The 12,567-nt window shown below is 44.1% G+C and overlaps 1 protein-coding gene across 4 annotated transcripts in view; it reads right to left on the bottom strand.

Moving 5' to 3' along the window:
• Cyp27a1 (cytochrome P450, family 27, subfamily a, polypeptide 1) overlaps nt 1-12,567 on the bottom strand; it is a 30,821-nt gene that overhangs the window by 5,061 nt on the left and 13,193 nt on the right. For 2 of the 4 annotated variants that reach the window (XM_063266976.1, NM_178847.3), the window contains exon 2: nt 2,779-2,969. In XM_063266976.1, coding sequence (XP_063123046.1) covers nt 2,779-2,969 — 191 coding nt within the window. Of the gene's footprint in view, nt 1-2,778; nt 3,022-7,246; nt 7,341-12,567 lie in introns of those variants that run through there. The other 2 variants (XM_063266977.1, XM_039083360.2) reach the window with 2 other exon arrangements.

Raw genomic sequence — 12,567 nt, 5'->3', positions numbered from 1 at the left:
AGCCTGGGCTACAGGAGATCCTGTCTCAAGCAAATAAGCAAATAAACAAACAAGAAAAAAAAACAACAACCCAATGTTACTATAAAAAATGTTAAAACAATTAAGTTTTTAAAAGACAAAAAAGAAAAAAATGGCGGAAGAGGTAGCTCGGAGGTTAAGTGCTCTGGCTCCTCCTTCAGAGGGTCAGTTCCCAGCACCACATGGTGGCTCACAACCATCTGTAACTCCGGTTTCTGGGAACCCAGCAGCCTCTACAAGCACTGCAGAAACAGTACGAGCACAGCACATGGAGACAAAACACCCATACACATAACAATACTGTTAAATCTTTTTGGGGGGGTTCTTTTTTTTTCCCCCCCGGAGCTGGGGACCGAACCCAGGGCCTTGCACTTCCTAGGCAAGCGCTCTACCACTGAGCTAAATCCCCAACCCCATAATACTGTTAAATCTTAAGGAAAAAAAAATTAGAGAAAAGAAACTTTAAAATCTGAAATAAGCCCCAACCCTTCCCCCAAGGAATTTTGTTTGTGTCTAAGGAATGCTGTCACAAAGATAAAATAAAAGTTTTGGTGAAAAGAAATGACAGTCGGAATAGACCCATCGGGTTGTTAAATGCTTTTTCAAGCAGCTAAACGTGCAGACCTTTAATGACAGCCCAGTAAAAAACTATCCCTCAGGAGGGAGCTGCTGTGTAAAATAAGATTCTAAAAACAGTTAAAACAAGCCAGAAAAAAGACCTAGCATGACTTTGCAAAGTAGCTTTTATTGATTGATTATTTGGTGTTTGTTTGTTTATTCGTTTGTTTGTTTGTTTGTAAAAGGGTCTCATGTAGCCCAGGCTGCCCTTGAATTCCTGATCCTCCTGCCTGCACTTCCTGAGTACTGGGATTAGAGGCATGTGCTACCACACCTCATACAAGTTGCCTTTAAATACATACCAGTGGCACACATAGAAAATTGACTTCAGAATAAGAGACATAACTAATCCCCCCTCCCCAAGGGTCCCACACTGGGTTCAGCTGAGTTGTCAACTCAGATCCAGGTGGTCTCCCTCTAGCCCACAGGATCAGGGAGGTTAAGGAGGTCTTAAACAGTATTCTCTAGTTTCAGAATTGGGAATAAAAGTCTTAAGAATTATTATCTTTGTTACAAAACTATTGACCTATGAAGGAAACAGAAACAAGAAAGAAAACCTGAGACACTGAATCTCTGAACATCAGAGACAGCTACAATGAACCGATTGTTAGCATTCTGTCTAAGCTCTACTCCACAGTTACCTGGCTGTCCCTATAAAAGGGGCTGCTTGGAGCCCCTGCTTGCTCTCTTGCTTCTCTTTTGCTCTTGCCTTCCTGCCCCCACTCTCATCCCATTCCCCAACCCCCACGTGCTCATGGCCGGCCTCTATTCCTCTACTCCTCTACTCCTCTCTCTGCTTCTCTACTACCCTCTTAACTCCCCTCCCCATGCCCTGAATAAACTCTACTCTATACTATACAGTCATGTGGCTGGTCTCTCAGGGGGAAGGGATGCCTCAGCATGGGCCCACAGAGGGACCCCCTTCCTCCAAACCTCGCCAGATCTCCATAGAACATATCCCCCCCCTTTATCTTTTTATAAACATATCACCTGTGACCTGATCATTTTCCCCCCACAGTATCAAGGCTATACTATACATCCTTGAGTTCCAGAATGGGGGAGATTTACTTCATCATCGGCAAGGTGTGTCAGCTCTGACACGGGATATAAAACCTCCCTTGGTTTTTTACAGTGGATTCTTCAGCTGTAAACTGGAGATAATAATACTCTCTATTCAAGGGCTTGTCGTAAGGGCAAAATGAAATCACATCACGGCTGTCCAGAGACAAGCTAGGTGTCTGGCATTGTCAAAACATATAGTTATAATCAATGTGGCAGCTATACTAAAGCATGATGGGAAAAACCACTTAACTGCCTTTGGAGTTGTACTGACACAGCTAAGAGATATCTGAACATGACCAGTTACCTGTGGCACTTGGAATTGTTAGCATCGATAATTCCACCACCTACTTCAGTGAGCTCATACGTAAATAACAATCCATCCTTCAAACGACACCAGTAGATTAATTTTACCCTTTCTAGGCACAACTGAAATCTGTGTCTGTCAACATGTAGATGGAGGCTTGTAGCCAATGACTAATGTGTAATACAGGACACTAAGACATATTTGATGAAATTAATGGAACCTTCTCAACTGAGTGATAATGACATTTTTCTCAATGACAAACTGACGTGTTTTCAACCACAATGCAGAAAAACAGATCAGAAGCTAGGCCTAGTGATTCGGGCCTGTAATCTCAAGATACTCATGACACTTTAGTGATAGAGACCCTGCTCCAAAAATGTAAAAAAAAAGTCACAAGAGGGGCTGAGAATGTAGTTCAGTGGTTGAGTGGTTAAGTGCCCAGCCGGTATGGGGGACTCAGGTTTTATCCCTATTACTACAAACCAATCTGAAAAGGCCTTGGTAGTTATTTTAGTCCAAACACCCGATATTACAGATCTGAAACACAACAAATTGAGAAAAAGGAAATCATTTACTTGTCCAAAACGACACAATGTGTTGGTAGAAGAAGAAACAGTGGCTTGTCCCTGGGTTTCAGCCCGCTTCAATGTTTTCTAGACCAATAGCAGGCTCGGGGAGGTCCCGCTCCGAGCAGCATTTGAGTGGCTGTCTGTGCCCCATCTCTTCCCACCTGATCCTTTGTGGCCACGCTCCCATCCCTTTAAGCCCCAACTCACGTGATGAAGATCCCATAGGAGAGGCCTTTGTGGTCTCGGTGCTCCTTCCACTGCTCCATGCTGTCTCTTATGGGGTACTTGCCCTCCTGTCTCATCACTTGCTCCAAGAGCGGGGCGCTAGCCAGATTCACATTGGTGCGAGTCCCAAAGGTGGTTGTCCACATTGGGCCGTACTTGGCCTTGTTCAGCGCCTGTGGGTGTTAACCAGAGCGGTATAACTGGGGTCCAGTTGAGATGACATTTCTGGAAGGAAAGATGGGGTGGGAGATGGTCTGATGGCCACACCAGAACAAGTGGGCAGTACAAAAGTACATTATGCAAGAGGAAGGTAGAGTGGTGGCCAGCGGTTCCATACTCAGAGACAGAATAAGTGGCCTCACGAAGAACAAGGCTACTGAGACCGATGTTACCTGTAAGGAGTGGGAAGATCTGAGACCAGGGGAGGAATATGGATATATGGGAAACTGGGGTTGTGGGCTGTTGAAGATTAAATGTAGATATTTGTTTTAAGAAATATGATCGGGAGGGCGGTAAGGGGAGGAGGATGGGGAGGTGAACACCCATGTAGAAGGGGAGGGGGAGAGGTTAGAGGGATGTTTGCTCGGAAACCGGGAAATGTAATAACAATTGAAATGTAAATAAGAAATAACCAATTTAATAAAGATGGAGAAAAGGAAAAAAAAATCTGAGCCCTTTAGTAAGCCTGAAGTTTATTAAGCCTGAAGTAGCACTTAAATCTACTATGGCAGAAATGTATAATGACACATTATGTATGAAAATGCCATAACAAAACCCATCATTTTGCATATCAACTTAGAGGAAAATAAAAATAACATAAATAGGGCCAATGAGATGGCTCAGTGGATAAGGTGCTGGCTGTTAAACCATGACCTGAACCCACATGGTAGGAAAGAACCCATTTCTGCGAGTTGTCCTCTGAGTTACACACACACACACACAGTAAAATATTTTAAATTTTAGATAGGAAAATGTTAAAGATAAAGAAATAAGCCGGGTTGGGGATTTAACTCAGTGGTAGAGCGCTTACCTAGCAAGCGCAAGGCCCTGGGTTCGGTCCCCAGCTCCGAAAAAAAGAAAAGAAAAAAAAAGAAAGAAAGAAACCTACTGCATCTTGTAGCCTCACTGAGTGGAAGACAAATATCTTATATAATTACCAAGAAAAAGGGAAAAAAAAAACACAATTAGGAATTCTAAGGGGAAAAAAAGGAATTCTAAGAAAAGCATAAATTGAGAGTGGAAATGCAAGGTCAAATATAAAGAGTAGCCTGTGTTTTGTTTGTTCATTTGTTTGTTTTTAAAGACAACAACAAAGTAATGTGTGTTATGCAATTCCTAAGTCTTTTGTAAGGTGCAAGGAGGGGGGCAGGTAGCTCAAAGGCAGAGAAAGTATCTCGAAAGAAAGCCCAGCACCCTTCATGGACCCTGCACAGACACATCTGAGACTGGGGATCTGAGACAGAGTTTCTCTGTGTAACAGGGCCCTGTCTACCCCAAAACTCACTCTATAAACTAGGCTGGCTTCAAACTCACAGAGATCAACCTCCCTTTCTGCCTCCCAAGTGCTGGGATTGAGGCATCTACCAATCTATATAGATATAGTCTATATCCTAGACTATCTAAGGCACTTGCTAACTGAGAAATTAGCATTGCCAAGGCTAAGGGTGTTGTTAAGGTCATTCTGTGGTACAAAGCTGGCTTACTCTGACCAAGGCCTTGGCTGCTACAATGTATTAATTGTTGCTGAAAAATGAGAGAGAAAGGAAGACAGAGGGGACGCCCAAAAGGAGCCCACAAATGTGAATCAGAATTCACTGGCTAAGTTACACCCACATCATGAAAGAAAGAGCCATGCTCTTTCGGTCCCCTCCTCTTTCCCAGTTGTTGCTGAAGAGTCTCGGCAATGGGAAAGTATCAGCTCCAGTACGGAAGTTAAGCTAGAGGGTGTCTGTGAAACAAACAGGAGAATAACAGAGAAGCCATTCATTTCCAAAGTTACAGAAGGGAACTCCTGATCTGTGTAGAGTCCAGAAAATGTCAATTTTACCGGTCCGAACTATTGGCCTTAAAATGGTTTCTCTCAGAACCATGACAACATAATTGCCCCCAGTTCATTGCCCAGTTGTCTAGAATCCATCCTGAGTTAATAATAGTCAAGGTTGCCCATTGCCTGGGAGCCAGTCTTGCCAAGCTCCCAGATCCATTTGTTCCACACTTCCGCCTCCCAGGGACAGGGCCTCAATGGGGCAGTCGGATCCTGAAGAGTTGGTTCAACATCAGCAAATACTTCTGCTCCCCCCCACCAACCCCCCCCGCCAGAAAAGTCTAACTACGCAGGCCCGACTGGTCAGAGTCTCAAATGGCTCATCCCCATCTGGGGGACAACCATCAATATTTATATATTGATCAATACATTTATATTGATATATATTTACTCATCATTTCATTTACTGCTCAAAATACCAAGCATATTAACAATTACAGTGGGTCCTTTTTAAACAGTTTTAGATACCTGGGTACTGTATACATAATCTTGTAGAAAGTATAGTATAGTTACAAGTTTTTCAGTATAAGGTATTTAATCGCTACAAGTTTACAAAGGAAGTACAGTGTATCCACAGAACAGAATACAATATCAACTAAGAAAGTATGAAGTGGCCCCTCCTTTACTAACACAGAAAGATACCCTAAGTAGAGAGTCAAACAAAAAAGCACAACCCCTCCTGACTAAGAGAGTAGGGCAGAGCTGGGGAAATGGCTCAGGGGTGAAAGCCCCTGCAAAAGGACCAGAGTTTGGATCCCTGCGAACGACGCAAATGCATGCATGCACACCACACACACATACACATGGAGGAAAGAAGGGGGTGGGTGGAAATAAGCAAAATAAATATTCACTTTCATTGAGAAATACTAAATGGATACTTTAGACACAAGAGGTTTTCCAGGGCATAGAGGAAAGGGAGGGAATGTATTAGTGACTTTGCTGCTGCTGTGACAAAACCAAAACTTATATAAGCAAGATCTCCAGAGGGATGAGTTCATCACGGCTGGGGATGGGGGTGGGGCTTGGTGGCAGAAGCAGGAAGCTAAGACCTCACGTCTTGAACAACAAGCCAAAGCAGAAAGTGTGAACTGCAGTAGGGTAAGGCCTTGGGCACACAAAGGCCACCCCCCAGTGATGTACTGTCCCCAGCAAGGCCCTACTACCTAAAACTCCCCAACAACACTACAAACCGGGGACCAAGTGTTTAAAGTGCTCAGATGGTGGGAACATTTCTCATTCAAATCATCACAGAGAGTAAGACTGTTTAATGCATAGCATAATGTGTTGTTTTAAGTTTTGAACTATAGAAATGTCTAATTTTTTTAATTTAAGAGAAGAAAGGAAACAATATTTTCTGAAGTGCAAGTCACTAACCATTGCTTGGATAGAAGGCAGAGAAATTGTTGAGCCCCTGTATTCATGCAAGCGCTCCCTAGTTGTATCCACTTGCCTGTGAATTATTTTTGTTGGTTTGGTTTTTCAGTTCTTTGTTTCCTTTTTACTTTTCTCAAAGTTTCCAGTAAAAAATAAATAAATAAAGGTCTGGAGATATATAGCTAAGCAAGGGGGGCGAGGGGGGCTCTTACCTAGCACACTTGAGGCCCAGAGTTTGGTCCCTGGGGGGCAGAGTAGAGGACAAGGGCACAGACCACTAAAACTGGAATTAGATGTGGTAGCACAAGCCTGTAATCCTAGCACTTGGGAGGTAAAGGCAGGAAGATTACAGGTTCAAGACTAGCCTTGGCCACATAACAAAGAAAAGAACAAAAATGTCCACATTTTATTACAATGTGAATGGTGGTGACCTTCTGCACTGATAAATACCACTTTGTAGATAAATTTACTTCCTTCTTTTTTTTTTAAACACAGTTCTTTTTTTTTTAAGATTTATTTATTTATTATATATAAGTACACCGTAGCTGTCTTCAGACACACCAGAAGAGAGCATCGGATCTCTTTACAGATGGTTGTGAGCCACCATGTGGTTGCTGGGAATTGAACTCATGACCTCTGGAAGAACAGTCGGGTGCTCTTAACCGCTGAGCCATCTCTCCAGCCCTACTTCCTTCTTTATACTGTGATTTATTTTCCAAATTTTATATCACAATCTTGGAATCAGGGGAGGGAGAAATCATTTTTAAAAGTCTTGGTAAAAGGGCTGAAGAGAAGGCTCCGTAGTAAGAGCCATCTGCTCAGAGGACCCAGGTTTGATTTAACCTGCATAGTGACTCACAATTATCTACTTTTGGGGAAGTGGACCCCATCTTCCAGCCTCCATAGGCACCAGGCACACACATGGGGCACAGCATGCATGTAGGCAAGACACTCATACACATAAAATAGTGAACATTTTGAAGGGGGAAAAAAAAAGACTAGATAAAAAGCCACAGAGTTGGGCACAAGTACCTTCCCTGCAACCTAGAGCTTCCAAGGTTCCCTGGCTATCCGTGCAGAAGTTTCTGGAAGATATCTCCCTTTTCTCTTTAGACTTCTCTCGGTCAGTTTAGTTGGTGGCACTTAACAAGGACCTCCTTATGTAAGGACTTATTTTAGAAAGACATCGGGACACTTGCTGAGAGATGTGCGCTGCCCTGTGTGCCGAACATTAGGAGGTAACCTGAGCCAGCCGGCCAGTTCCAGGGCTCATACAGGGTGCTGCTCGTGTTGCCTCACAGCCACTCTGCTCAGCTAACACGTCTTTGAGATGGATGAGTGGGCTGGTTCTCATCTGGTGAGACTCCAAAGACGGAGGGAGCAGCGTTCATCAGCATTCACCTGTGGAGCTCCCAGCCCACCCTGGGCCCAGGCAGACCCCAGCGAGCATGGCAGAAAAGACGGCGTCCACACCCCAGTGTATAGACAGACAGATGTGAAGTGGGTTACATGTGCTCCCGGTTTACTTCCTCGTTATTTTGTAGATGTCTTTGGTGATGGTGGTGGTGGTGGTGATGGTGGTGGTGGTGGTGATGGTGGTGGTGGTGGTGGTGGTGGTGGTGGTGGTGGTGGTGGTGGTGGTGGTGTTTTGCTTTAAACGTCTCCTGAGAGGTTCATCCAGCAGCAGTTGCAAACAGATGCCGAGACCCAGAACCAAACATCAGGCAGAGCTCGGGAGTCTTGTAGAAGAGTCCGGGATAGGATTGAGGGAGCCAGAGAGATCAAGGACACCATAAGAAGACCCACAGAGTCAACTAACGTGGGCCCATGGGGGCTCACAGAGACAGGACCACCAACCAAAGAACATGCATGGATTGGACCTAGGCCTCCTACACATTTGTACCAGATGTGCAGCCTGATCTTTGTGTGGGTCCCCTAACAACTGGAGCTGGGTCTGTCTCTGTCTCTGTTGCCTGCCATTGGATCCCCTTCCCCTACCTGGACTGCCTACTGGGAGAGGATGTGCTAAGTCCTGCTGTGACTAGATGACCCAGGGTGGGGTGGTCCCCAAGGGGGCCTTCCCCTTCTCCTCAGAGGAGGTAGTTGGGGGAGGGATTTGTAAGAGTGGGACCGGGTGGAGAGGAAGGAGGGGGGCTGCGATCATTTGTACTAAAGTCACTAAAAATAAATAAATTATTGGAAAAAATAAAAATTCACACCAGCAAAATGACTATAAATATATAAATAAATAAAGCCTGTCATCTGACTTCTACATGTGCACCATGCTCCCCACTCATATACACATGAGTGCCACACATACACATACCACAAATCAAAGTTAGAATAATATATCATGATATGCCCATTAGAATAGCTTGAAAAATTCAAGCAAACAAAACCTAAACAGGAAATAAACGTTGATGAAGGAGAAACTGGAAGGCTCGTATATTGCTAGTGGAGTGTACAGATAAGGAAGGTCCTTACTATGGAAAAGTTTGACACAGAAGGACATGTGACCCAGCAATTTCAGTCCTACAAACACAAGAAACTGAAAATGTGCCTGCATGGAGTTCTCCACAAAGTTTACAGCAAACAATGGAACAGCAAATGGTGCCCCTGCCCAGGCAGCCACCACTGGAAGAACAGATAACAAGGTTACACTCGGACAATGGGGTGTTGTTCAGTCATGAGACAAAAGCTGATGCAAGCCATGGCTTGGGCAAATCTTAAACACAAGTGATAAGAGGACAGGCAGAACCAAAGGTCACGTGTTGTGTGACTCATTCTCCCCCCATCCCTTTCAGAATTGCTTCACCCAAACATCGAGTCAACATAAAAATGGTGGTCAGGCATGCCTGTAATCCCAGCATTCCAGAGGCTACGGCCGGAGCATTGCAAATTTGAGACTAGCCCAGAGCCTGTCTCAAGAAAATAAGACTTTTCATGAACTTGCAAATTTATATTGCTGTATCACTGCCTCAACACTAAAAGCAAAAGAACTTATGTATGTGTGTGCTGACATGTCTTACTCTCACATACATATAAAATGTTGTGTCTATAGGCACAATAAACTGTCTAATGAATTCTTTTCAGTTTACAGAGGGAAGAGCATAGAAACTAAAACTGTGGAATTAAACCAAATGCCCTGTGCTCACATGAAGAGTAAATTTTCTGTACACGAGTTGGTGTAAATTGGCTGGTGCACTAAAAATGAAAGTGTCTTCACCTTTCCGCGCCTGAGCGTCCCGGCCTGAAGGTTATGTTTATCTCTGCTAGGGCGTACATGTCAGAGCTTGACCCAAAGTCATAAAACTATAACTCCAGGCTGGAACAAAACGATCTCTTCTGTAACTCTGTGGTAAACAAGCCTAATACTCTTGGCTTAATGAAAATCCGTCTCCCGAGCTGTCAGCATGAAATGCATGGGAGACACACAACTTTCTTGTGTTGGTTATTTTAGATCACAGAAGTCTACATGCGACCTAAAAATAACTATACAAATGAGTGCCCAACACCCTGTTCCTTGCATCCGGTGTAGCCGGTTAGCTTCAGGGCTAGGCTTCAGCAAGGAGACATCTCATGTCCTCAGTGGTCATAAAGAATCAGTTACGTAAACACCTATAAATCAGCTCCTCACATACATTAAGGCCTTAAAGCTACATTAAAGTAGGCAACAGGTAGGAAACATCAGAGTAATTTCTAAGTTAAAAAACTGAAAAAAAAAAGTCATAGGAATTCAGGTATTTTGGGCTTAAATTTTATAGAAAAGACCATGTGTTTGGATCCATGTTTTTCCAGAGTTTGGTAACCTATGGAAAACTTGGGTGCTGGTATCTTTCAGGGTTTTCACCAAAAAGTAAAGGACTAAAGACTTTGACATTCTAATTACCATATATAATTTTTTTTGCATAAGAAATTGAGAAAAAGAGTAATTTTGAGATGACAGGGGTCCTGCTGAGTAAGGCCAGCTTCATGCACACAGCTTGCATGAGGGCACAGTCCCTGTGTCGGTTACATTCACAGCCCTGGCACTTTTTACTTTTCTACTTAAGATACCCTTCAGGCTGAACATGGTGTCACACACCTTTAATCTTAGCACTTGAGGCAGAAGCTAGTGAATCACTGGGAGTTTGAAGCCAGCCTCGGCTAGCAAATTTCAAGTTAGGCAGAGCTATACAGCTGAGACCCTGTCTCAATAAAGGAAGGAAGGAAGAAAGAAAGAAGGAAAGAAAGAAAGAAGGAAAGAAAGAAAGAAAGAAAGAAAGAAAGGAAGAAAGAAAGAAAAAAGGAAAGAAAGAAGGAAAGAAAGAAGGAAAGAAAGAAGGAAAGAAAGAGAAAGGAAAGGAAAAGGAGATACGCTTTTAGCCAAGAGAGGGGGAGGGGAAGGGCAGGGTGAGGGGTAGGGAGGAAAAGAATTGGGATGGGGAGAGGAGAGAAGAGAGGAGAAGGGTAGGGAAGATGAGAAGACTGTTAGTTTTTCAAATTCTATATAGAAAAAGAAAAAATAAAAACTGCTTGCTCGGGGTTGGGGATTTAGCTCAGTGGTAGAGCGCTTGCCTAGCAAGCACAAGGCCCTGGGTTCGGTCCCCAATTCCGAAAAAAAAAAAAAAGAAAGAAAGAAAGAAAGAACACCGGTTGCTCCTCCAGAAAAGTCAAAATCGATTCCCAGAACCCAGAAGGTCTGTCTGTTAACTCAAGTTCCAATTTATCTGACGCCCTCTCCTGGCCTCTGAGGGTACTGCATGCAGGTGGTGCACATTCATGCACACAGACAAAATACCCATACATACAAAATAATAAATAAAAAATAGCCCATCAAGTCCAATCTATGTTGCCCATATACTTCTGCTGTGAGGCTGTCCAGTGGTGTGGAGTACAGAGCCACAAGAGACCACATCCATAAAGAAAGCTGACTCTCTCCTCGAAGCTATCAGCTGTCAGTAATAAACTCAGTTATAAACTCTATGCTAGAAAGTTTAGTTGATTGCAGCGTTTTCTTTGTCTGTCTGTTTGTTTGTTTATAAACAAGGTCTTATTAAGTAGCCCAGGCTAACTGGCCTTGGTGCATGCCTTTGATCCCAGCACTTGGGAGGCAGGGGCAGGCAGATCTCCAAATTCGAGGACAGCTTGGTCTATAGAGCAAGTTCCAGGACAGCCAGGGTTACAACAGAGAAACCCTGTCTCGAAAAACAACAGCAACAACACAACAAAAGCTGGGGGAAGGAAAAACCATCTGTTGATGAGAAAATTAGTACAGGCCCTGTTATTAAGAAAAGAATATTCAGGGTTGGGGATTTAGCTCAGTGGTAGAGCACTTGCCTAGCAAGCGCAAGGCCCTGGGTTCAGTCCCCAACTCTGAAAAAAAGAAAAGAATATCCAGCAACCACAGTTGCCACCGGTGTCAGGGATTCTCTATTCCTTGGGCAGGAGTTAACTGTCAAAGAGACATACACAACAGCTGTGGACCTGAAATTTGCTTGACATCATTGCCCAGAATGCTCCTCTTGAGGGAAAATTACCCACGAAATAGTTGCTCACATCTGTAATCCCAGCACTGGGAGGCAGACACAGCAGATCTCGGTGAGTGCAAAGCCAGTCTGGTCTGCAGAGTGAGTTCCAGGACAGCCAGGACTACACAGAGAAACCCTGTCTCAAAACACCCTCGACTCACAACTGGAAAAAAAAGTACACTGTGCTTAGTGAGCAAGTCTACGGCAATGGCAACGGTCCTAGGCAAAGCCTACAACAATGTACCTTATCCAACCTTCTCTGATTCCTGGCAGCTTGGGCTGGTGGCTAGCCACAGGATGACATGAGAAGTTTCAGCCCCTTCTAGGATGAACATTACATTGTAACAGTATCACAGTTACTCAAGTCCCTTGCTACCTATTTGTGGGAAAAGCCTGCTTGGGGTTCACACAGGAGGAGTGAATAACTTGATCAGACCATCATCTGCTGGATGCACCGTTACTCAGGGCACAGGACAGTCAGTTCCATCCTGGGCCACAGAACCCAGGCTGTAGTGCACAAGCCCAAGGAGTGTCCCAGGGACAGTTTCTGGGAAACACCCAGCTCCTTTTCATGCCATGTACACTCTGGGAACCGAAACTATGAGAATTTGTCAATAGCAGAGATAAGGACGTGAATGGCTAGCTCTGACTTGCTGATCCTAGGCAACCTTGGCAGGCAAATGAGGTTCATGCTAAGATGGTCCTCGTGTCGTTCATATGGCAGGGGAGGGGAGGTATTTGAAGATGGTAGAAGGTAGATAAGGAAGAGGCCATTGAGCCACTTTGGGACAAACATGGGAAGAGATAAAGAAAAAGAAGATGAAATTGCCATGGAGACAGAAT

Source organism: Rattus norvegicus, chromosome 9 (assembly GCF_036323735.1).
Source record: "Rattus norvegicus strain BN/NHsdMcwi chromosome 9, GRCr8, whole genome shotgun sequence".
Lineage (NCBI taxonomy): Eukaryota > Metazoa > Chordata > Mammalia > Rodentia > Muridae > Rattus > Rattus norvegicus.
The sequence above is the reverse complement of the archived record's forward strand: the minus strand, read 5'-3'. Positions and strand labels throughout refer to the sequence as shown.